Consider the following 26,215-nt stretch of genomic DNA (forward strand, 5'->3'; position numbering starts at 1 on the left):
GGAATATATGTTAGATATCCACAGCTTCTTCTAATTTAAAGATTCAGGAATCATTCCAAAAATAAATAAAGAATAAACACAGACAAGGATGTTTTGTACATGTGTAAAATGTTTTCGGCACACAAACATCAGTTCCACAAGGCTCTGATCTAGGACAAACTCTTTTGTCTGCCGCCAATTTTCTTTTTAGAAAAGTCAATTCATATTTATTGTTGAAAAGACTGTTTTTGCCATTCACTACTCCTCAAACCTTAATCACAGCTACTACGTCTAATCAGATAGTACATTTATAGACTTGCCTTGGAGGCCTTGTTGACCGTTACAAACTTTTTGTTACATAAACTCTCAACCCCACACGCTTCATTTTGGTTTTTGCTTGTTGAAGCATTTTAGGTGGAATTGTTTTGAAATAACACACTTAACTAAAGTGACTTATTATAGGCCACCATGGCGCACATTTCATGTAGAAATACGTTCATAAGTCATTTCTGAGTTTGACATTTTTCGTGGGAATTGAGCTGGAATTTCATCTGGGAGGGAGGAAAGGAGAGAAAGAGAGAGAGGCAAAGAGAAGGAGGTGGGACTCAAAGAGGAGGGTTGGAGGTCCGGGTCCATCAGGGTATTAACTACCCAGGATTTTCTCTCCTCCATCACAACTCTGCAGGAGGAAGAAAAAAAAAAGAAAAGAAAGGAAAAAAACGAGTAAAATGGAAAAGTCATTGTGCGTTTTGGCTTCTTTGCTCTCTCTCGTTGGTTTTACAGGGGCAGCTGAATCGACGGCAGAGAGTTTTTCTCTTTTACCGAACTATACGACCCCTGAGTCAGCGAAGTGGACCGAGGCTCCGACTGCGGCGGAGAGGAGCGTAGACGGAGCGACAGCAGGAACAGAGCAGCTGCGCTCCACGGCGAGTCCTGCGGTCAGTGAACGCAACGTCAGGGCAGACAAGCAGGGAGAAGAGGAGGGAGGGCGTCCCAACACAAAAGATGATAAGAAAGCAAAACCGGGTAAGGCTGAAAATAAAAAAAAATTATTTCTTGAAGCTGTGTGTGAAAGTTACTCAATTTCAATTAAACCCACAGTTAATTAACTGATGCATTCAGGGACTTCACATTTCAAGCGTTAGTTTACCTCTTTGGGTTTTATATTGTGAAATAAATAAGTTTGAATTTTTTGTTCTTCTGATAATCTCATTCAACCCTCCACTTCACTGGAGGAGCAGAGAGATGAATCTGACTTTACATAACCTCACACACAGGTTACATACCTGTGCTCTGTAAAAAAAAAAAAAAAAAAGTAAACTAGGAACAAAATGTTTCGCATTCTGTCTCGCTTTAACCACAAGCTTTAATTTATTGGATTGACACAGGCCAACAGAAAGAGGCGTTTAATTATGAAGTGGGAGGAAAATAACTGGTGATTCTGAGTGTTTTTACAAAAACAGACGTGTAAAAAGGCTGGTGCTTTGTAGGACGAGGTCAAACTGGGGGGGGAGCGTCTTTGAACGACGCTTTCTTTTAAGCTTTACCACATTTCCAATTGGATTTAGATCTGGACTTTGACTGGGCCATTCAAAGACATTATCGGTTTGGCTGTTTAGGGTAATTGCTGTCCTGGAATGTGAAGCTCCATCCCCAGTATCCATCTTTTTTACAATTCTGACTGGCTTTCCTATCCCAGTTAAAGAAAAGAGCCCGCAGCATGACGCTCCCACCACTGTGCTTCCCAGTTAGGACAGTTTGTTGAAATGCCCCAAAACAGTTATCGAAGATTATACTGTAGTTCAAAGGACAGCAGAGGTATCAGTTCAGTCAAATAGTATGTTTATGTTGCTAAAAACCTTTATTTGACAAACAGTGATCATATCAATAGTTTTTTTTATTTCCATTGACATTTAAGGTGTATGGAAGAAGATGAGGATTGAAAGAAAATAACTTTTTTCTCAGAATTTTAAGAAAAAAATCTTAAATTTGTGTGGAAAAAGTCAAAATTCTGAGAAAAAAAAACTCTTCTTCAGTGGTCATAATCCTTTTCCATAAGAGTGTCTTCCTTTATTTTGAAGTACATTTCAGATCCCATACCCAAACACTAAATGCATTTTTGATTAACCACAACATTTCTCATCGTTAAGAACCCATAAACCTCTCTGCAGCCGGAGCTGAAACATTTTTTTTTTCTTTACTTCGGCCTTCGGCTCGTCTCAGATTACATCCAAACCCTCTAGCACTTGGTTTTATCTGCGTCCTCCTCCGTCCCGACCCGACCCTTGAAGGAGGTGAGGGCCTCAAACGTTCCACTGAGCTGATTAGTGGTATTTCACATAACAACCCGCTCAAAACCTCATTTCTGCGTCATCCATCTTGTGTTTCGCATTCATCAACAAACCAGAAAGCGAGCTCTTAACCCTTAATCAAGTCGTCACAGTTTCCCACTGCTGCCGAGGAGCTGCGTTTGGAGACGTCATATTTTACGTCTTCCTAACTTGTTGTTTTGCTCGCAGACTGCCCTCCGCTCGGCCTGGAGTCGCTGAGAGTTGACGACAGCCAGATGCGAGCCTCGTCCCAGGAGAGGATGGGTCTGGGTCCCCACAGAGGGAGGCTGAACATCCAGGTCAGCCTTCAGCAGAGCTCACTGAAAAAAAAAAAAAAACACAGAAAACTCACAGCTTGAGATCTTGAAAAAGGGCTAACATCTGTGAAATTATTGCCTGTTACAGAAATAATGCACAGCATGTAATGGTAAAAACCATATATATATTTTTAACTCTTTGGAATAAGACTAAATACCCTTTCAATAAATTAGAGTATTATTAAGCAGTAAATTTATATCAGGAACTTTATCACAAAAATAGATTAATTCCACACAGATGGATGTTTGAAAGCCTTTACTTCTGTTAGTTATGATGACTTTGAATCATCCGCTTTCTTTTTTCAGTGTAAGTTAATACAAGATGTGTTTAATGTCAGCCACAGCCCAACTGAAAGTGTATGTGACAAACAGCTGATTCTAAAGGCCAGTTCACATGTCTCCACAGCATAATGCTGCCACCACCATGCTTCTCTGCAACACACAATCACCTCCAGAGTCATCTTGGACTGCTTCTCTTATTGTCCGGCTTGTCAGCGGATGGCCAAATGCACGCCACACTTTTCAGAATTTTAACCATAATCAATACTGGAAACCTTGCATCGGTTCACCTCACGCTCACTTTGTCCTGATCTCTTACAAGCATCTGAAAGAGTATGAATGATTTTGCAAAGCAGGGAACTTTTGTTTTTATAACAAGTTCTTGACTTTTAAACAGTTGGTCTACGCAGGAGGTCTGTGAGAAATTAGGTTTAACACAGAGCTTAAATTTACAGCACACTCCCCATTCCTCCGCCCTCCATCTGCCATCTGAAAGCAGTTAAGCTGTAAGTAGGCCAACTTATGCAACACCGAAAAACTCCCATGCAATGTTTCCCACTGATGGATTTTGCAGCTGACAAAGGAAAATAAAGAAGAAAGACATGATTTTCTTCCTCTTCCTTCCTTGTTTTTTTTTTGTTTGTTTGTTTTAGTCGGGGATTGAAGACGGAGATCAGTACGACGGAGCCTGGTGCGCCGCATTCAAGGACCAGGATCAGTGGCTGGAAGTGGACGCCCTTCACCTCACCCTGTTCACCGGAGTCATCCTGCAGGGCAGGAACTCTATCTGGAGGTCAGGTACTATCACAGTTCTTTATGACTGACACACACACACACACACACACACACACACACACAAGTAAAAATAAATGCATTTGGTAACAATCAGTTTACTCTTGTGGAAATCACATTTCATTTTTTGCTGCATCATTGACTGAATGCATTGGGTTTGGTTGGTGTTGCAGTTGGGATTGGGTTGAGACCTACAAGGTTCAGCTGAGTAACGACACTGTGGAGTGGCAGACCTGCATGAACGGGACAGAGGAGGCGGTAAGATCCGTCATTTGATCTGAAGAGACTTTTGAAGCTGTCCTAATACATTCATTTCTACCAAATATAAGGTGTTTTTAATTGGAGGCTTCTTCAAATTCAAATTCAAACTAATACAGACTGATGCGGGAGATCTTTTCTGTCTGCAGAGATTACTGTTTACCATAACTCTTTACATTTGTTTTAAATAAATATGCATTTAACTTCCCTTTGTTATCAACAAACTATTTTTGAATTTGACTTTGAACTATTTCAGTAGGTTCAAGTATGGGGGTCTAACTTCCACTCCTTTCCAAATATTCTGGGGCCACTTTTGTTTAATCTTAATTTAAATGCATCATGTGAAAAATGTCAAGTTTTACGCAGATGATATTGTTCTGGTGCGTTTAATCAAATCCTGTCAACTTTTAATGTCCAACAGACCAATTTCCATCATCTTAAGATTATTTTAAAAGCAGATAAATCTAGGTCAGGATTCTCTCATAAGAGACGTTTCTCAATGAGTTTTTCCTGGTGATATAATGCAGGAGGAAACAAGAAACAGCTGTGAAGAAGCAGACAGACTTAAACAAACTGAAGGAAAAATTCACCCGTTTCATGATGACAAAATCAGACGTAAAACACAAATTAAACTGAAGCCCAAAGTCATCCAGGGTTTGTTCTGAGTCTGTAATCTACTTCAAGCATTTTTGTTTTTCCTTCAACACCACAAGTCCATCTTTGGGAAAAATCAAATTTCTTTCCAGGAAAAAGTAAGAGAAAAAGGAGAGGGGGGAAAAAGTCTACTCTGTTTTCTGTTCCATTCCAAGACAACTCTCGATGCCAAGCAGGTCATGTTTTCAGACGGTTTGTCTTTGAAACATGTGGAGACTTTTGGAAAATAAAAGCATGGCTCTGATCCGTAGTTTTCTTTACTGTTTGCAGAAAGATTTACTGTACAGAAAAAAACATAAACTGAGGGTCAAACTAAACAAAATACTTTGTATACTAACCTCACATAGAACATAGATTGTGGAAATAAGTCAGTACTTACCACGTTATTTTTTTTAAATAAGGGTGTAAGTTATTTATTACCTTTCAACTCCAATAAAAATTCTTGTTTTCTGTTTGTGATCACTGCCGCTTTCTTTTATTGTTAATATATATTTTTACAGTAAAAACTTTTGGACAGAAATGTAGGTGGCCATTATAATCATACCTGACAAGAAAGTCACTTCCATTGAATACTTTATCAATTTTAGTGTCCTTAATCTTCAAACCAACAGTGGTATGGTAAAGTATTGAACAAATTCATATTTGATCGCATTGCTGTCACAAACTTTAAGGTATTTTATTGGGATTTTATGTTAATTTTATGGTGGGTCCCTATTGGATTCAGTCCCCTTGATACCAACTTTTGCTACAATTACAAGCGTAATACCTTCGAGGTATGAAACTAAAATCCTTTTAGTGATTGTGTATGATTGTTCCCTGAATTGTACAGATATTCGAAGGGAACCAGAACCCGGAGGCTCCTGTTCTCGGGCTCCTTCCCGTTCCCACCGTGGCCCGTTTCATCCGCATCAACCCTCAGACCTGGTACTCCAACGGGACTGTCTGCCTCAGGGCCGAGATACTCGGCTGCCGTGTACACGGTACGCATACATTTACCGGGTCTGAACCACAGAGTGTGTCACCGCTAGTGAGTCATTGCCATGCTTGACTTTCAAAACAGGACACTGACTATACCTGAGGCAAGTCCAAGTCAGCAAAGCCGAGTTACTGACACTTCGTTGGTCTTTCCCCGTAGATCCAACAGATCCATATCCCGACCAGCAGGAAAGAGGTTCGAGGGATAATCTGGACTTCAGACACCATGACTACAAAGAGATGAGAAAGGTAAAGCCAGACGATGAGTAACCTCAACTCCCATAAAACTGAAGCAGAAGGTTTTAGTCAGACTGTTGGCAGATTGAGTCCAGATTTAACCCCTCCGAAGGCTTTCTACTTCAGCATATCTTTCTGACGCTGCAGCTCATGAAGTCTGTGACTGAGGAGTGTCCGGACATCACCCGCATCTACACCATCGGCAAGAGCTACACGGGCCTCAAACTCTACGTCATGGAGATATCGGATAACCCTGGGAAACATGAACTTGGTAAGAAATGCTAAAGAGATGAGATGAGTCCTCGATTTTAGATACCAGGTGTTTGAACGATGTATCGACCCACTTTTTTCACTTCCGATACGGATATCCATATTGATAACTGAGGGTTATTATTGGCCGATACCGAACCGATACAGATAAGCAGTACTCAACTGATTTAAAATGGGTTTTTTTTATTTTTTAAACACAGACATAAATATATTGAATTACAGTTTTATTCAATATGTCTACACACTTAAATACACCAATAGCTTCACTAGCTTGCATCTCTCATTGTAAACGGTCAAAAATCTGTCATCAATCTGATTCTCAAACATATATCAATACAAGTCAAAGATTACCCGAGTAAATACAAAATTCATTTTCAAACGATTCATTTCTTAAGGGGAAAACCCAAACAAACTTGATTCTTGAAATAGAAACCTTATTTAACATCTTCTAAACTAATTTAGATTAAACATTAGATTGTAAAATCTCTAGCGTGTTCCCACTTTTTTATCTGAGAAATATTTTAGCAAATTTAGCTCTAAACTGAAAACACATTCCCAAAAACTGTGGTTAATCAAGGTTCATTCATGATTTTGTAGGAAAGGTCTCAAGTTATTGAGATTTTAGCAGCTGCAGTGTTTACACAGCCTGGTTCCTTCAGCAGAGCGACCGGGGGAGGCCTAGACTCTACGGAGGGCCTCGCTTGTATAAACTAACTTTTTGATTTCCTTGTTATATTGTCTTCAAACATTCTGACTTGTGCTTCAGTGTTAGCTTTGGTTACTCCATGTGTGCCAAAAAGCACAAATAAATCAAATGTGGGGCAGCATGTTCTGCTTTGTTCTCAGAAAAATACATTTCTTAAATCCTTCTGTTCTGTTTTTTTGCCTTTCTACGTACTGACAGCTGTTGTTAATAAAAGTGGTTTTGTGGCTGAGTGTGACTCCGATGCAAACCACAAGGAAGGCAAGAAGATTTGTAGTTTCTGAGAACTTTGCAGATACTGCAGTTGTAAAAAAACATTCAAGTGTGGATACAAACATCAACCTTAGCATATCATACCCACACCTCAGTTTGTACGTTTTCCATATTTCCCACAAGCCGCTTGAATTTCAGGACGATGGCCATTTTTCAAAGCCAAATTATTGCCATAAAATGTATCAACTTAAAATGATAAAAGTCAGAAACTGAAGTTGATGACTTTGCTGTTTGTGAGTCTCAAGCCAGTCATCAGTTGGATGGAGGTTAAGATGTCTGGTTAACATTAGCTTCCGCTAATTTTTGTTATGCGTTTAACATTAGCGTAGCTTCTTGTTTAGTTAATTACAGGTTAGTGAAGCTAACATTTTGGTTAACTGTGCCCACTGCTGATTTTAGTACAAATTTATGCACTATGGTTCAAACTATGTAGCTATGATTATTTTAACTGGTAATTTTATTGCAAAAATTCATTTTTCATGACAACTATAGTGGCCATCTTGAAAAATCCAAACATTATCAATAAATGTGATTGCATTGGTCAAATTATGCACGATTTAACATTAAAAAAAAAAAATCAATCTGTGATAAATATTGCCCTTTTTGGTGCACAAATAAATCTTTCTTGACGACCCTTGTGGATGTCTTGAAAAAAGTCCGCCATCTTGAATTTTTCAGTGGCTAATCTGTTTCTGAAAACAAGTTGGTTTCTTCAAATTCAATTAAATTTAAGCTCCAAAATTTGATCCCAAAGGCAGATTAAACGATGCCTCCTGGTGGCGACGCGCTGCACTGCATTTTATTTAGAGGCAGAGCGTCAGCAAACCACTGCATGTCACAGTTTTTAGATTTTTACAATATTACTTTCTCTCCACTTCACAGCATCACATCACTTTACATCGCTCCATTAAATAAAATCTGAAACATGAAAGACACAGCAGATGTGAAATCTTTGAGGGATCTTGATTTTTTTCTTTTTTTTACATTCAGGAATGTCCGATGGTAATCGAGGTAATCAGAGCTTGACAGTGGTCCAGTTCAAAAGAGTTTCTCAAAACTCCAAAAATGTAATCTGAGTGAAGAATCTGCTCTTTTTTCCCCCACTGGACTTTGAAGAAAAATAAGAGCCAGAGTTTAAATAAACTCCATTATTTAAACTCTGGTGAAATAAATGGTGAAATAAATGATGACCATTTATTTCTTGGTGATCAAAGAGACCCTCTAAATTGTCCTCTTGGCAGGTGAGCCAGAGTTTCGCTACGTGGCGGGGATGCATGGAAACGAGGCACTGGGTCGAGAGCTCGTCCTAAACCTCATGCAGTATTTGTGCAAAGAGTACAAAAAGGGCAACCAGCGCGTTGTACGGCTGGTCACAGAGACGCGGATCCACCTGCTGCCCTCCATGAACCCCGACGGACATGAAGTAGCTTACAAGAAGGTGGGTGCTGCTAGACGGAGTTCATACCGAGCCGTCAGAAAGTCTTCACAACTTTCTTTAAAGAAAGACAACTTTTCACACAGTTTCCACAGTTCTGTCCTGAAGCACGTTTGGCAGATGTTTTTGCTCTGTTTCACCATGTAAATACTTCAATTTTATGTTACTTTAACAAAAAAAAAAGAGAGAGAGTCAAATAAAAGAAGAAGAAAACTACCTTAAAATTGATTTTAGGTCTGTAATGTCACAGGATTATGGCAAAGGGGCGTTTTACAGTTGTGTTGTACATCATTGTGTTTGAATGTGTTCGTTGACATTCCTGACGCCATGTCTGACGGGCTGATCTGATTGGCTGCAGGGCTCAGAACTGGCCGGCTGGGCAGAAGGGCGCTACAGCTACGAAGGAATCGACATGAATCATAACTTTCCAGACCTCAACAACATCATGTGGGATGCCCAGGAGACTGCAGCTGATCCATCTAAAGTGTCCAACCACTACATCCCCATCCCAGAGTACTACACGCAGGAAGACGCCATGGTAAGGAGGAGTAACTGGGGTTTTTACCCCCACAGGAGGCAAAATTAACAATAAAGTTGAACAAATTTTCTGAATTTTTATAACTCTGAACACCAGATATTGGATTCTTTAAATGGGTTTCACAGGCTAAGAATCTTCAGAGTTCTGAACTTTTGCATAAAAACATTATTAGAGAGAAGCAAAGGCAAAAGATGAAGAAGTACCAGTATATCCTTAAAATCTGGATTTAGAGGCACGCGATACTTGCATTGGAAAACATTTCCAAAGCCAAGAGCCAGACGTTTTCCTGAGTATAATCCTGCTCAGTCAGTTTCCCTGTTTATAGAAATTGACTGCTGAATCTTTTCCAAGTAAAAGAAACCGGAAAACCTGAAAACGACTCCTAATGTTGTCATTTCGAGCAGAAAGATGTGGTTTCCATTTAAGATCAGCATTTTCTTTTCAAACTTTGTTTTCCACTAGTATTTCCACCCTCTTTTTTTCCTAATCTCGTCACATTACATCACAACCTGGTGGGATTTTATGACATATCACTAAAAAGTAGCACAAAGGATGCACGCTAGTCCCATTTTTTAATAAGTAAAAGTCTAAAACTTGTCGCTTGCATTGGGTTCAGCCCCAAGGACTTTATCGTTCTGGTATTTTTCTCACTGATATGATACTCCTTCCATCTTCCCATCAAGTCTGCACACAAAAATACAAATCTTACCAAGTATATTTGTCCAGTTTCTAGTGCAAATATTTTCGTACACTTTATAATATAGCAGTAAGTAACTCCTTACTACTGATTCAAAATTTCTAGATTCATCTGCAAATTTTTTTGCTTCCAATCTGCCATCGGAACCGGCACTTTTTCACCCACATTAAGGAATTACTTACTTAAAACAAGCTCCTATGTCTTGCTGAGATGTTTCTTGTGAGCTACTGTACGTTTGTCTCATTTCAAGTATATTATTTATATATTTGTATGAGAAACTAGATCAAAAGATGTTGTGATTTTGCAGTGTGACCACCTTGTTTTCCTTAAAAGCAAAAAATCTTTCAGTCTCATCAGACCAGACCAGACCCTTCCTCCACATGTTTCTTCTAATGACGTTTTTTAACTACGGCTTTCTTCATGCCGCTCTTCTACAATGTGGAGTGCACACTAAATGGTTGTCAGTCACATTCACATACACTCATATATCCTTTTCCTTCCACTCTATCACATAAACACAAAATAAGAGAGATTAAAGTTTCTGGAAATATAAGAGGGAAAAAAATTGTGGTCACGACTTAACTCGTGTTAATGTCTTAATAACGGGTGGAAATGACTTGTTTATTAATTCTTTGGAAAGACTTCAACTCACTAACAACTCCTGGACACGACAACACGACCGCTCGAGGCCACGACTTAATATCTCGCGTGAATGTCTTAAAAACAGGTGGAAATGACTTGTTTAATTCATTGGAACGACTTAATATCTCGCGAGAACAACTTAATTAACAACTCTTGGCCACAACTCAATCGCTCGAAGCCACGACTTAATACTTAATATCTCGCGTGTCACCATCAAACGCGACATATATGTAAAAAAAAAAAAAAAAAAAAAAAAGTTCAGTTTCTTTTCTCTTTTTTTTTTTTTTTTTTTTTTTTTTGCCGCCCCACTTAGCTTGAGAATGCTAATACCGTCTTCCGCCGCTGCTCAGGTTGCGCCAGAGACCCGCGCCGTCATCAGCTGGATGCAGGACATTCCCTTCGTGCTCAGCGCAAACCTCCACGGCGGGGAGCTGGTCGTCACGTATCCCTTCGACTGCACTCGCGACTGGGCACCTCAGGAGAACACCCCCACGGCGGACGACGCCTTCTTCCGCTGGCTGGCCACCGTGTACGCCTCCACGCACCTGGTGCTGGCCAACCCGGACCGCCGCATCTGCCACTACGAAGACTTCCAGATGCACAACAACATCATCAACGGCGGAGCCTGGCACACGGTCCCAGGCAGTGAGTCACTGGAGATATATAAAAAAAAAACTGGTGCTGAGTAGGGAAGTTAAGAGGATTGATTGTCTGGTTTTAGTTTAGTGTAACAGACAAAACGTCACTGAAGAAGTTGTGAATTGGTTAAAGGTCCAGTCTTTTTTCACCATTAATTGAGGAGAAAAACAGATTTTCTTTTGCGTGGTGCAGAAAAAAAAGTGAATACGACAATGCAATGCTACTGTAGATAAAAGAAAAGAGTAAATTATCGCCAAAAACTTTGACATTTCTGAGTTTGAAAAGTTGAAAATTTGCTTAAAAAAACAAACAAAACAACTCCTAAATTTAGAAATTAATCTGAAATTTTTTATAGAATTTCTGAGATTAGAATCTAGAAAAAAATTATCTAGAAAAGATTAGTTTAATCTTTTCTTTTTTTTAGGTCAGGTAGGATTATCAAAATTATTTCCATTTACTAAATCCAAAAGTTATGAAAGATTTTTTTTATCAACATATTTTAGGACTTTCTGCATAGTTGGATGTTAGTACATTTCCTTATTATTTCATAAGTGGCACTGAGAGCAAACCATAAGAATTACTTTCAGTCATGTTCAGATCAGCCTCCTTACGGAAAATACAGTCAACTCCTGTTTGGTGGCAAAGGATTTATAAAGATTACTACACCACTTGAGATTATGGTCTGTTAGACTCGGCTTGGTATATTTTTACTTTGTGTCTTTTCTGCAGGCATGAACGACTTCAGCTACCTGCACACCAACTGCTTGGAGGTGACCGTAGAGCTGTCCTGCGATAAGTTCCCTCATGCCAGTGAGCTTCCAGTGGAGTGGGAGAACAACAAGGAGTCTCTTCTAATTTACATGGAGCAGGTCAGTCTCAGACTCTTTAGTATGTGGGATTTTTTTTTTATTATCTCCATAAATAACAACAACATTGTTATTATTATTATTATTATTATTATTTTTTTTTTTTTAATTATTATTAAAACATTTTTTTTACAAAGTTTTAAATTGTTTCTTCATTTTAAAACTTAACCCCTTAACTGTCACCCTCAAAACGATTACATGTTAGTGGATTGATCCTTAAGGACACCCATGTCTTCATGACAGTTAAGGGGTTTTAAAAAATGGAAATAAAATAATGGTCCTTTAAAAATAACAGCAAAATTCCTAGTTGGTTCCATATTGTTCAAATGTTTAACCAGGAGTAAGCAGTTTGTTGATGGTTATACAAAGAGTGTAACATGAAGGAGTGTGTGTGAGCTTCTTACTGGGCCTGCAGCTCATCACCAGCCTCAACACCAGGTTTCCTCCTCACTCAGGTTCACAGAGGAATTAAAGGCGTCATCAGAGACAAGAGCACCAAACGGGGGATAGAAAACGCTGTGGTCAAGGTGGAAGACCACGACCACGACATCAGATCAGGTCAGCCCTGCAGTTTTCATTCAACCTGCTGTTTAGCTTCCCTTCTACGAGGGGAAATGAAAATGTGATAGGAGATGTACTTTTTTTTTTGTTGTTCTCTCTATCGTTCAGTTTGAATCAAGCTCAGGAACATTATTTGTTGATTTCAAGATGTTTTTGGTTTTTTTAGCCCGTTAGCTTCACAAAGTGGAAACATGGAGTGTTTCCCTCCCCACGAGAAATTCATTTTCTGTAATCTTGTATTTCTACCCAAAGAGAGCTTTTATGTAAGTTACATTCACCGGCAGTGACAGGACTGAGTATTGGAGATGTCAGCCTTTACAAATGTGCGCTAAACTTTGTCAGTATTCCGCTAATGAGGAAAAACCACAATTTCTCAATTGCTGTGTTTCCATTAAGCAATAAAAGTTACATTCTGCAGCTTTCTACCCAGATTATCTGACACCAATTGCAAAATTGGCAAAATTTTGGAACCTAGCAGTAAAGTGAGCTCTAAAACTCCAACATTATCCTCGGCTACGCAGAAAATCCACACAATCTCTCCTGCTTGACAGTGAAATGTTCCAGTTTTCACTGTTAAAGCACCAGACGTTCACACCAACCTATACGTTTTCGTCTAACCTTGTACAGCCGCCGACGGGGACTACTGGCGCCTGCTGAACCCCGGCGAGTACAAGGTGGTCGTTTGGGCAGAGGGATACTTTCCGTCCATGCGTCGCTGCCACGTCGGCTTGGAGCCTCATCCAACGATCTGCGACTTCGTCCTCACCAAAACGCCCATACAGAGGCTGAAGGAGCTCCGGGCCAAAGGAGAGAAGATCCCGAGGGACCTGCAGCTGCGGCTCCGCGCTCTTCGGATGAGGAAGCTGCGCGCCAGCACCAAGGCCATCAACCGCCGCAGAGAGAGCCAGACGAGGCGGGCGCGCTCCTCCTGAGGGCCCGAGAGGAATCGGAGAGGACGAAGGGCCGAGGAAGACTCTGAAATGGAAATGAATTATTGGTTTCAAAAATTTTAAGAGAAATGTAACTGATTTTAATGAAAAACTGTCTTCTACTGCAGGATCAGCTGTGCCGAGAAAAAACAAATATCCAAAAGTACACAAACTTTTACAGTGCCCTGCAAAATCACTTAAACTTTTTCACATTGCGCTATACAGTCACAACTTTCATGCATTTTATTGGGAAATTTATGTGATGAACCAACACAAAGTTGCTATTGTGAGTTACTGTTACAGAAGAGTAAAATATGTGCGTAAAAGCGTAATTTCTCAGGATTTGTGTTGCAACAGTTTTAGTTTGTGGGGGTGTAACGTAGCTAAATGTGAAAAAAGTTTTAGGGGTGTCAAAACCTGAGCATGGAGCTATTTATAAAACATCACACATACTGGATAATTAGAAAAAAATCTGATAGTTTCAACCCTTGTTCTTTTTTTTTCTTGTATGCTAAGTAGAATGTGAATCTCTGTCAGCTGGTCTGATATATCACATTGTCTTTCTGCATTGGGGACAACAAACTCCCAAATAAATGTGATAATGTTGCAAAATGTCAAAGTTTATAATAAATGATTCAGAAGTAAAGTATCAGTTGAATGTTAATAAAATGCAAAGTGTTCAATCCTACTTTAAAAAAAAACTAAGTTTACTGAGACAATGCAGGTCCGCTCCACAATCCTTCAGTTTCTAACTAAAAAAAAAAAAAAAGATCAGAAAAAAACGCTGCAGCTACGTCCGCGAAACGGTGGCGCCCCCTGGTGTTCACAGTCATAACAATATGTACTGCTTTTTCAATACAGTATACCACCATTACTGAACTTGATTGAATAGAAAACTCCCGACCTTTAACCCCATAGAGAGCCTATGGAGTTATGTAGATGGCCTGAAGACTGTTGTCATAGCAACCTGGGCTTCCATTAACCTCAGCGGAGCCACAGGTTGATGGCCTCCATGCCACGTCGTAATATAATTCATGGAAATTTAATAAAATTTTAATTTACTGAGATATTCAATGTTGGGGTTTTTACTCAGTGTAAGCCATAATCATATAAATGACTAAATATAACAACTTGAAATATACATTATTCAGCTTTTTGTGATATTTTCATTTTTGAGCTATTAAAAATGAGCAAAACTTCTGTAAAAAACTAGATTCATTCACTTTTCTACAGACTCGCTACCTATATCTGTATTACCTACAGATATAGGTAGTAAGTTATCCTACTCAATGTGTAAAGGGGTAAATACTTTTTCATGGAGCTGCATCTAAAAAGATGTTAATACTTTGAAAATGTAGGCGTACCAGTAAAAAAAAAAAAAAAAAAAACACTGTGCTAAAGCAAAGCAAATCCATCTTTAACACATTTGGACTGTATGTAAGAGTCTAATATAAAAGACATTGTAAAAAAAAAAAAAGAAGAAGAAAGAAAAAAAGATACTTCTCTCTCTCTCTCTATTATTTTTTTAGATATCCTGTTTGTTTCATCAGAATTAACTGGGGCATCCTGTTTAATGCTCTCCTTTTGAATTAAGTGTAAGATCATGTCTTGGTAGGTTCATCTGTTGGCAAGGCAACCATTAGTTGTGCCAGTGCACAACTAATAAATCTGGCTTTTATGGAAGTGTTGCAAGAATACAAATGACCACCACACTTTTCAGATTTGACCTAACAAAAAAAGCAAAAACAATGTACACAGAAATACTTAAGTTAAATACATGGCAGTCAGTAGAGGTAAAGTAATTCACCTTTTGTTCTTTCTGACCATCGTTCCTGGAGTACTTGTCTATAGGCAATAGTAATGCTGGAAGCAACTTTAAGCATTTCATGTTTTATTTTCATCTACCCATCCTTCATCATTTACTGGTGCACACATGAAAAAAGAAAAAAAAAAAGGTAATAGTGTGAACATTCATGAAACTCATGGCTAGATACAAGTTAAAATCCAAAACAACAATCAAAAATAACACACAAACCATGATAAACCCAGGTTTTCTTTTCTGTTTTTCTGCGTAAATATACGGAGTGAAAATAGATAAGACACTTCAAAGAGCTCGTGAGTGTACCTGAAGTAAAAGCAGCGGAAGAAACACAGAATCCCTTCACACTCAGATCAGTTGAGACACCATTAATGTGGCTACGAAATGTTTACGCCTGCGTTTAGACGAACCGAACGACTGACCGAGCTGATGGCGAACTGCATGTTACGAAAGCGGCTAACCGAGGTACGATGCGTATAAGAGCATCCTGGCGTGACGTTAATGGGAGAAAACTTGGAGCTGGAAGCTTGGAAATCTAATTTGTGTCGTTTTTAAACCTTTACCTGAAAGATAAATTCAGGTCAAAACGGCTTCAGTCGCATTTCCCTCCCAACTCTGATGTTATAATAATTATTAAACACAGTTTAATCCCTTGAAATCAACTAGTTGTAATCACACATTTGTCCTTTAATTTTAAAATCTGAATAAATGGGAGTGCAACAGCGCCCTCTTCAGAGGTCAGAGAAAAGTACATTTACAAAAAAACAAAAAAAAAGTCAATCTAAATAGAAGCTTTTCTTTAATCTATACCAGCAGAAGTTCTCAGCTCACTTTCATCCATCATAAATCATATTTTGGCAACTGACAGCTCAGCATAGAGCAGAAATAATAAAGGAGAATCACCAGAAAGGCTGATGTGCATAGCAAGAGTTTTACCGTAATCTAACTTCTAATGTGTCCTGGAGTCATTCAGTGCGGTAACAGTGTTTAACTAACAAAAAAAAATGGCTGCAGTGTGTGGCTGTTCCCAACAGGTGGCGGTAAAAGGACATTAATGAAGACTTGGAACTCAATCCGACTGTTTGCTGATAGTAAACCTGATAGTTTATTCAGGTTCTAATATAAACCATCAGAGAATGAGAGTTTGGATATCAGGTTGTGATATTTACCCACCATGTTTTACCCCTAATGGGTAAAACACCTTTACATGTTTTAGGGAGGTAAACAAGTCAACCCTTTATTGCAGTTGCCTTTCTTACCGAAAGTTTGAGGAAATGCCAACCTTTAACTGAAACGCATTTAGCTACAATTGGCACCTCCGCCTCCAAAAGCATAGAATTAATGTAACTTTAGCTTTTTTTTTTTATTTAATTCATTCTTTTTAAGATTTCTTGTTGGCTTGGGGTATAAACACAATGTAAGACAGAAGTCCATTTCTTTTAACCGCTACATGGTAGGCTAATATTTCTAGAAGATCAACATTTATCTTGCCCACACACTCAGTGAGTAGTAGGAAATATTTCTAGACATGGGGTATTTTTTCTAAACTTCTCAAGATTTTTCAATGGAAATATGTAATTTGGTTTAAGGCTTTTAATAAATGTTTGTAAGCATCTGTTGTGCTATTTTATATTACTTGAATAGTTGTTAATAAAAACTATTAACTTCTAGGAACATTTTAACTTAAGTGAAGTAGCCTAAATGTATTTAGGAAAAACTATGTTTGCTGGTAAAAATGAAAAGTAGTTCTTAACCGTCCTGCGATCTTAAGAGATCAATGGGACCCCGCCATCTTTTTACCCTGTGCGTGGTCCATCCTGGTCACGCTGAACTTGCGCAGGCTTTTCCGATTTTTTTTGTTTGTGTGTGTGCATGCGCATGGTTTCGGGAACCGACAGTGATGGGAGAACCCTGTCAGACTTGACATCTGCTTTGCTCCTACAGAGCGTAGCGCTAAAACCACAGGAGGGTAAACCTATGCATCTCTGAGTTGCAATGATGCAGAAATATTCACCGCCTTTTGACTACTGCTCATTTTTCCAGGTGGCCGGATGTTTCAATCTAAAGACTTAAGATAAAAGCATGAGCCTTGGGGAAAGTAAAGAGGTGATTACAGAGTAACAACTCTAAAGTGATTATCAAATCAAACTCTGTGCAACAATTAATGCCAACATTAATACACCAAATAAAACTCTTAAAAACGACAGAGGATCTGGACAGTGGAAAGAGATAAGATGTTGGGAACAAAAACAAGCAGCAGGCAGGTAAAGGAGGGTAGGTCCTTGAAGTTCAGATTGTATGAGCACAGAAGCAGCACCTGTGGCGAAGGCATGAGTGAAGCAGCAGAGAGCGGCACCAGGCGCAGCGCGGGAAGTCGAGTTAACGTGACAGACAGCGTACACGAAAGTCCGTTCGTCTCCCGGGTTCACCAATACTTGACTTTCTGCACCGTTAGTGTTGTCCTCCTGAGACGGCAACGTCTGGATGTGCCAAGTCTCAAAAGAAGAAGAAAAAATGTTCTATTGAAGAGGCCAAAAGTAACTCAGCAACTAAAGGAGCCACAAACGACCAGCAGTTTGCTGTTGCCTGATGTCAAGTTCCATGAAGAATTGCATTGAACTTCTGTTCAGAAAGTTTCGTCTGCAAAAACAAAAATGCAATTTCTTTGTATTTCAATTTTGGGCTTGCTTTTCTATGTCATGTCTTTAAATTCAGGGCTCAAAGTGTCCATCCTCTGCTGCAACCTGGCAATTAGCCCAGAGCTTCAGTCTGTCATTTCTTTACGCCAGTTAACGGCCGTCAGTTTGACAGCTAGCACCTAAACAAATTCAACCCGTTTAACAGCTGCAGACCTGGGTTATTACATAGTTGGGCTACGTTCTTAAGCTAAATGTAGTGATGCATCGAGGAATCTGTTGGACGATTTTTTTGCCTAATGGAGGACGCGTTAAAATCCAACCTTTTTTGAGTCAGTGAATGCACCATACGGAAGTGCTACCTGATTGCACAAAATACTTTTCAGAGTATATGCTACTACTGAGTGAAGACTCAAAGTTAGCTAGTTTCAGAATCAGTGAGGCGCTTAAAATTTAGAGGAAGCAAAGAGGTGTAAGAAAGGAAACCAAGTATAATATATGTCTGAGGTTCATAAAGGCTGCAGCAAAGCAAGAGAGAGCAAGACTTTCAAAGACAACAGGAAGGCTGAATAGGATACAGCTTCTGTTTAGTAATGCAAATCACTTCTATAAAATGCTAAAGGTCATTTAAAATGTGAACTCCAGAATTTTAGTTTTGTAAAAGAGAAGTAGCTGTAATCTATGGTTATACTATTTCAAAACATAGTTTCTGCTCCTAATATAAATAAATAATAGCAGCTTAAGGTAAGTAAATAAGGAAGAAACATATCCTGAATTCTGTTCTTGTATTTTCTTACACTATATATTAGTTTTCAAACAGAAATCGGAATATACTAAGGTTGGTATCGGCAGGTTAAAGTTGTACAAATAGCAAAGATTAGAAATTGGCAATAGAACTCAGATCAGTGCATCTCTGGTTAGCTCCAGCAAATCCTGCGCACAAATGTGCAAAAGGTAGCCATCTGTAAAACACTTCCATGATGCATTTCCACCCTGTTATATGCAGCGGCTTAGACTGGTACGCGTTTCCCCAGGTCTGCAGTGATCGGGTTTAGAAAAAAAAAAAAAACTACTTTTTTTTCTTCTTTTTTTTTTTTAAACAACGGCGGATGCTAGAACTTGGGCTGGTAAAGCGCCACGCGTCCGCTCAGGCACCCCGAGGCCAGCTGGCAGTGCGTTGGGGAGAACTTGGTGGTGAGCACCACGTCGCTGTGCGAGTAGATGGAGCGGATCTCCCGGAGGCAGCTGGTCTGGACGGGCAGGCTGTCGGCCAGCTCGCTGCAGCGCTCGTCGAAGGCCAGCAGGCGGACGCCGTAGCCGTACGGGGAGCAGATGAGCCGTCCGTCAGGGCTGAAGCACAGCTCCTTGATGTAGCCCCGGCCCACGTTGGCCTCCTCAATGTAGTGGGTGAGGCGCAGGGAGCAGCGGGGAGACACCAGCGGCCGCGTGGGCGCCCCCTCCTGGAACTCGTACACACAGGTCCACTGGAGGAAGCGAACAAAGGAAGAATAAAAGGAGGGACAAGTATGAGGTATCTAGACGATAAAGGTTATGCCAAATGAGCTATCACTCTGTTTAGATTTTTAGAGAATTATGAAATCAAGCTGTAGTTGCTGTGATATAAAAACAGATGGTTACATCCTAACTGCTGTGGCTTAAAAACGCAGCATCTTGAAAAAGTACTGGTGCCAATTAACTTTGTCATATTTTGTCATGCTAGAACCATCAAGCTGAGCATTTTATGTGCTAAGTCAACACATTCTCGCGAAGCATTGTGAATTGGAAAGAATTTTTCAAAACATGAAGATGTAAAAAGTAGAAACTGTCCGTGGAAAGACATTTCCAGGTTTCTTTGGTATATCTCTACCTTTGCACATAGACAGATGTTTTATAACTTACCCTGCTTTACATTTTACTCAGCTTTATCCCTAACCCGGCTGGGGTTTGGTCTTCATGATGTTCCATAATTTGCCCTAATAAACCCTCTGAGGCTTTCAGGGACCAGCTGGATTTTATAGTGAGATTATATTAAACCCAATGAACTAAATCACAAATAAAGTGACTGGTGAAGGTCAGGAATACTTTTACGAGGCAGTAGATCTGGATTTGCGACGGCGCGAGAGGTTCCTCACCTCCTGGTCGTCCATGTTGCTGGAGCAGCGGATGAGCGTGGCCCAGCCTTTGGGATGCAGCTGCAGGGATGTGATGCAGTTCCCTCTGTCCTTTTCCCCTGGGATTTCAGGAGTTAAAACCTCCAGGCTGTTCCGTGGGGACAGACCTGAGGAGAGAGGAAGTTTGATCACAGTCCCGGAAGCCGAAGTGACGCTAGGCTATCAGCATCCAGCTAAGATCATCCCTGACCTTCTCTGTGAGGATGAAGCTTGGAGTCGTGTCCCTGACGGGGCGTCACGGTGGATCTGGAGGCCGATGTGCCTCCGTCTGTAAGAAAACCCCCCCCAAAAAAAACACTTTATTGTTTTGTTTTTAAATACTATTCCTTTAAATTCACTTGTTTAATTTGAATTATGTAAAAACAGATTAAGAATCACTGGAAAAATGGCTTCTGCAGGTTTCACCAACTCTAATTTAAGACTTTTTAAGACCATTATGCGCAACAGTAAAGTCCCATGAAAAAACCACAGAAAATATTTAAAGCCAATTTATTTTTCCCCAACTGATTTAAAATATTTAAGGCCTTATGTTTAGATACACATTTAAGATGTTTTAAGACCATTATGAATCAAATTTAAGACCTGTATGCTTCTGTATCATGACAGAAGTATACAAATAATAGTAATGATAATTGCAAAAATTGGCATTAAAAAGCAAGCTAGCTTTTAGCAACTAGTTACCAGCAGTTGGTTACCATTTTCACTGAGTTACAGTGAAAATGTCTGTGCGCAATTGTAAGGTTCTGCGAGAAAAAGGAAAACTTAACTTATTTTTTTCCTGAATGAATTTTGAATATTTTAAGACCTTTATTTCTAGATATACAAATTTAAAACTTTTTAAGACCATTGTGAATGAAACTTAAGACCTGTATCATGACAGAAATGTACAAACAAAAACGGCAAACGCAGTGAAAAGGTCTATAATCTCCTCAAAGTTTTGCACAACAATAAAGTCCCATGAGAAAAAGAAAACATATTTAAGGCAGAATTATTTTTTTCCAATTAATTTAACATATTTTAAGACCTTAATTTTAAATGCATAAATTTGAGACATTTTAAAGCCTTTCTTGTAGATACACGTATTTCAGACTTTTTAAGGATGCCGGCCTGTGGAGATGTTTAAATTTGCTTCCACGTTCTTTTTGTTTTTAAACGACGGCTGCGTTCTGACCTGAGCTGAGCGGGGTCCGTCGGGCTCGCAGCATGCGGTAGCTGCCCACTTCCAGGGACTGGGTGAGGTCCAGGTCATGGAGGATGAGTAGGTACCCTGAGGAAGTCGAGATGAGCATCTTGGAACAGTCGGGAGTCAGACGCATCCTCATCAGATAGCGAGTGTGGAAGAACTTCTTGTGCGGGCAGCCGTCCTCCGTAAACCTGCCAGGGTGGACGTTTATTACGTTTAACAACACAGCAACATCTCTAATATGTTGGAATTACATTTTTTGTAGGGCATTTGTTACTCAGTTTATTGACAATAATCAAACACATGCAGTCTGGATTAAAACAAAAGAGGTAAATGAAAGAAAATGGCCTTAGGAGCGAGTCAAAAGTATAAATTTCAGATATTTACAGGATCATTTTCTGCTAAAGAGCTTTTTTGTGAATCTCTAAACTAACTTAAACTTCCTCTTATTACTTAACAGAGGTGATAAAGGGAAAGACGTTGATTTCACAAGACTTTCAGAGGCATAAATATTTCAAAATTAAATAAATTACAACTTCCTTGTAGAACCTCAGCAACCAAATAAGGTAAAACTTTGCAGTAATTACACCGACTACATGGAACGTGAAGCATTTCACTGAAAAACAGCCATTATGCTGTAGTTTAGAGATGATTACTAACCTTTTTTTAATTGCCATGTATACCATGCAAAAATCTTTATAAGCCATAAATTTAAAAAAAGAACAACTGGTACCAATAAAACTACAAAACTGATAGATTTATAGATACTTTTCATCCAAACTGACTGAGCTGGACTTCATTCATTGAGTGACACAAATAAATCAATAAAAATCAGATTTATTTATTTTTTTTATTGTAAAACTTAAAGTGGAAAGTATAGGACTGAGTGGATGTTTTGATGGACTTTTTATTTATTTTTTGAAAATCGATGCAAACCCAACCAACCTGTTGGTGTCCCATGTGATGACGTTGCCGTCAAAGCCGGATGTGACCAGGAGGCGAGTGTTGGTGTCGTACTCGATGTTCTTCACCCAGCTGGCGTGGCCGTGCAGCGAGCAGACCTTGGAGTTCAGCTTACGAAGGTCCCATAATGCAATGGTGGTGTCGTCGGAGCAGGTGGCAAACAGGCGATTGTCCAAAAACCTGGAGAGAGACGAGACGGTTTCAGCCGACCTTCAGCCTTTGAGCCTCGTTTATTCATTCATTCATATATAGGAGACATTTAAAATCAACTTCAGATGCAGAAATGTGCTGTACAGGTAGAATAATAAAGTAAAAGTAACCCAGTAGCTTTTTACATACAAACTATATTAAGGTCAATAGGAGGGGAAAAAAGGTGAAGTTTTTTTTCCCATAATATTGAAAATATGAAGAACTAACTATAGCTATAGATATCATATAGATATTTTGTGGTAATATTGTGATAACAATAAAAGTGATTAAAACTATTAATTATAATTTTTTTTAAAGGTAACTGTATGGCTGTGACTGTATGCAGGCATTCATAGCCCCACAAACATAAATATTGCTCTTTAAAATCATTTATAATACACTTCTGTACGACACCATTCACATAAAGAAGTGTGACTTGTGTCACTAAGCAGCACACGGTAACTGAATTTAATCATATGTTGATATTTTCATTGGGGGTTTTTATACGTCATTGATTGGAATTTATAGTGACAATAAATCGAAATTCTTATCATCAACAGAAATTTATCACGATTAGTGACAAACGATACAATAAACGCCCACACCTAGAATTGAGTCAAAACTTGATCTCATGAATAAAAAGTTAAAATGATGAGGAAAAAACTTGAAATGTCAAAAATATTCTGAATAATGTGGAAACATCATCTTGGAAGCAAAGAGGTGAGGAATATGCTGAAAACTGCCGTTTCTTGCAGGAACAAAAATTCATCCATCTTAATTTTTTCTCTCCAAGTGACCCTTTGTGATTCAGATCAGCTTTAAAAACTCTAAATGTCTGATATTAAATGTGAGAAGTGCACCTTATGTTGTTGACACAATCCTCGTGGGCCTCTGTGAGGGTCTTGATGTGCTTGGATGAAATGGGGTCAAACAGGAGGACCTCTGTCTGCTCACAGGCCACCGTCAGCACAGACCTGAGCAGGGAGCACACAAACCAGTTACTGACCACCACAAGACAGGGATTAACTGTGTCATCATCCAAGTTATTCTACATTTAGGAAGGTGGGGGAATAGTGCAACAGTAAACAAAAACGTTATTATTCTAATGATAGTAGTAAAAACATGGAAAGATACAATAAGCACTGTATAAAATGCTCCAAGTTACATCGTTCAGGTGTATCTCAGTAAATTGCAAGTACCGAGCAGCACAATATATGGAATCGCAATCATCATCACAACACAAACGTGTTAAAATATGGAAACTTTACTTTCTTTCAGTATAAGAAAGTATAACTGTAGATTAATTGCACACAGAAAGATATAAATCAACCATATATTCCTGTTAATTTTGACTATTATAGTTTACAGGCAGAGAAACTCACTAATTTTTTACCTTCTATTTGCGTAAGACCCCTTACAAATGATTTTGATATTGCAATTTTAAGCTAAAAAAGTTAAGTGAAAGGGAAAAAGTCCTCAGTGTACAGTTTGCATAATCAGTTGTGATTTGCTACTTTGTGTCCGCTGAGTTTTACCAAGTCTGGATTCAGTTCAGCATCTAAATAAATACTTAACTCCTTTCTGCTTTACCTATCAGTACAGAGTAGGCTGATTTGTTGACTGTTTTTAACAATTCCACAGCAAAAGATGCTTAATATTAGACTTTGACAGAATTTAAAGCTAATACTATGCTACTTGATAAGTTCAGTTAGAAAATATTTATATTCAAATAGGATTTTACATTTAAAATCCAAAATATATATATTATGTACAGCAGCAAATGAAATTTTAGGAGTGTGTCTACACCAGTTAACGATTAGTCAACAACCAAATTAGTTGGCGATTATTTCAATAATCGATTTATCACGGTTAGTCGTTTCACCCCAAATCTAATTTTGGGTTAGCATTAGCTGCAAGCCATAATAGTGGAAATGAACAGAAGTAAAGCACTCTGTGTGCAAATAATCTATATTCGAGTTTGACTCATTTCGATCATAGTCGAACTTACTGAGATGCACCTGAGACAGCTGAGGCCAACAGTGTGCACAGTGTGCAGGAAGGACTTACCGCTGTCACATGAACACACAAACAAACGTGACCCAGACAAGACAGCTTGACCCGGTTTGGCTGCAGGATTTAGGTCCTGCATCTGGTGTCTAGTCAAGGAGGCTCGACTGTCCTCATTAGCTGTGACTGCTGTGGGAAGCTTTCTAAAGACACGCAGCACTACATCACGCATGTGACGTGAACTTCAGATCAAACTTCCAAAGATGAAGGGTTTAAATTGTGAAGCACAGAGTTGTTGCATGTGCCATTGCAATCAAGTGAAACCTGCGAGGTCTACGACCACTTCCTAAGACATCTCAGTACTTACCCGTCCGGTGAGTACTCCAGATTGAATACAGCTCCGTGGGTCTGAGAGCTCAGATTGACCGACTCCACAGCCGGGTTCATAGAGCAGTACAAGCTGGTCATTGTCCTGAAGTTATCCCTGGCTGGGTCTACAAACAGCCCCCGTCTGACAGTCCTGCTCTGCAGCCAGGAAAACAGGCTGTTTCCCTTGTAGCCTTCGCTACTGGAGCTCCCACCGCTCGCCGCCTGCGGAGCGGCGCCCGGTGAGCTGCGGGGCTCTTCATCCTCCAGGCGGGGAGGAGAGGAGCCAGCGCTTCCCTCCGGCTGGTCCTCGCTGCTGCTCCCCGGAGGCGAAGCACAGACCCTCTGCGGGGCGTCTTCTTCCACCTCCGACTGTGTCGGTCTTCCAACGGGGTCTTCTTTCTTGCCGGTGCTGCTGGGCCTATCCTGCGACTCGTCGGCGTCCTCGCTGTCGCTCTGGTGTTCGGAGCTCATTGTGGCGGCTTCAGCCCGTCCGCACCGCGGCTCGTGTCTCCGGTGGGGTCAGCGTCTTGCTCAGCCGTAGGAAACAGACAGGATACAGTCAGCTACCGAGCATGAATTCACGTCGAGTTCGTTACACGCTTAAGGTGCCATGACGGAGGACTGTAGCAGCAGAGGTGCGGTGGTGGAAATCTATTTTGCTGCCAGATTTGGCAGCGCCTCTACGCCGCCCATCAAGACAACCAGGATTAGCTTCTATCTGACCGGAAACAGGATCCGACCCTTCAAAATAAAGGCGCGACATGGATTTATATTCGCGGTTCTTTTGTACAGATTCCGCAATTAGGACAGACGTTTTGGTTTTTTTCTTGTGTTTTGTGATAAAAGTAAATAAACAAACAAACAATAAATAAATAAATAACGAGAAAGAAACGTATAAACTGATGCTGCTTTATTAACTGAAGGATGATGTATAATTGTGTTTCGTTTACACAAAAGCAGATAGGCCACCTACAAGTGCCAAAGCTTTCAAAAGTCACCATTATAAAGCATAATCAAAAACATTTTTGTACTGTTTGAAGTTTAAAGTGAATCCCTTCTATATCAAAAAGAGTGAGCCAACCTTCCTCTGACTGCTAGGAGTAACATACTCCTTATTTACTTATTGCTGCAAACTGCTTGACAGCTGGCTGAGTGGATTAAACGTTCTGACTTCAGAAACGACCACACAAGTTGATAGTTTGTTTGTATTTAGCAAGCTAACACCAAAATTGCATTTGTGTACCACTAAATTGGAACCCACGTACGATTCGTACGTGGGTTCCAATTTAGATTCAGATTAAAAACAAACACGAGAACAGAAACCTCAAGTAGCTTCACTATGACCCTTTTCATCTCATAACGTTCACTGATAAGTTTTATGGAACATTTTTTGTTGTTGAAAATATAACACCAGAACCGTGTTGAAAACAAAGAACAGCACTGCAAGAAATAGTTTTGCCTTACCTGTATTTGTTGGAAAACACATTAACGCTAAAAGATAAAG

General features: G+C 39.6%; 2 protein-coding genes across 2 annotated transcripts; one reads left to right on the forward strand and one right to left on the reverse strand.

Annotated features, from left to right (window-relative positions):
• The first annotated feature begins 436 nt into the window (after positions 1-436).
• On the forward strand, positions 437-14,020 carry LOC106919073 (putative carboxypeptidase X1). Its single transcript, XM_014989229.2, has 13 exons — positions 437-1,005; positions 2,499-2,608; positions 3,559-3,698; positions 3,871-3,955; positions 5,439-5,589; positions 5,745-5,833; positions 5,969-6,092; positions 8,309-8,505; positions 8,861-9,040; positions 10,730-11,024; positions 11,748-11,887; positions 12,340-12,442; positions 13,073-14,020. The coding sequence occupies exons 1-13, from the start codon at positions 708-710 to the stop codon at positions 13,375-13,377; spliced, it is 2,217 nt and encodes a 738-aa protein (XP_014844715.2). The 5' UTR covers positions 437-707; the 3' UTR covers positions 13,378-14,020.
• Positions 14,021-15,248: 1,228 nt separating this feature from the next.
• Positions 15,249-25,486, reverse strand: dcaf10 (DDB1 and CUL4 associated factor 10). The gene is made up of 7 exons (XM_014989263.2): positions 24,710-25,486; positions 23,196-23,309; positions 22,129-22,326; positions 21,172-21,374; positions 20,191-20,268; positions 19,962-20,107; positions 15,249-19,313 (listed from the first exon to the last, which is right to left on the reverse strand). The coding sequence occupies exons 1-7, from the start codon at positions 25,180-25,182 to the stop codon at positions 18,942-18,944; spliced, it is 1,584 nt and encodes a 527-aa protein (XP_014844749.1). The 5' UTR covers positions 25,183-25,486; the 3' UTR covers positions 15,249-18,941.
• Positions 25,487-26,215: the final 729 nt, after the last annotated feature.

This window comes from Poecilia mexicana, unplaced genomic scaffold, assembly GCF_051168715.1.
Source record: "Poecilia mexicana isolate PSO_F unplaced genomic scaffold, ASM5116871v1 scaffold_22, whole genome shotgun sequence".
Taxonomy (NCBI): Eukaryota; Metazoa; Chordata; class Actinopteri; order Cyprinodontiformes; family Poeciliidae; genus Poecilia; species Poecilia mexicana.

What these genes read in the sequence shown, in the direction of transcription:
- LOC106919073 (XM_014989229.2), top strand. Translation starts at nt 708, where the DNA reads ATGGAAAAGTCATTGTGCGTTTTGGCTTCTTTGCTCTCTCTCGTTGGT. An exon ending in GAGGGAGGCTGAACATCCAG is followed by an intron (nt 2,609 to 3,558) that starts GTCAGCCTTCAG and finishes TGTTTGTTTTAG; the next exon opens with TCGGGGATTGAAGACGGAGA. An exon ending in TGAACGGGACAGAGGAGGCG is followed by an intron (nt 3,956 to 5,438) that starts GTAAGATCCGTC and finishes TGAATTGTACAG; the next exon opens with ATATTCGAAGGGAACCAGAA.
- dcaf10 (XM_014989263.2), bottom strand. Translation starts at nt 25,182, where the DNA reads ATGAGCTCCGAACACCAGAGCGACAGCGAGGACGCCGACGAGTCGCAG. An exon ending in CTGGAGTACTCACCGGACGG is followed by an intron (nt 23,310 to 24,709) that starts GTAAGTACTGAG and finishes CTCCCTGCTCAG; the next exon opens with GTCTGTGCTGACGGTGGCCT. An exon ending in ATCACATGGGACACCAACAG is followed by an intron (nt 21,375 to 22,128) that starts GTTGGTTGGGTT and finishes CCACCCTGGCAG; the next exon opens with GTTTACGGAGGACGGCTGCC.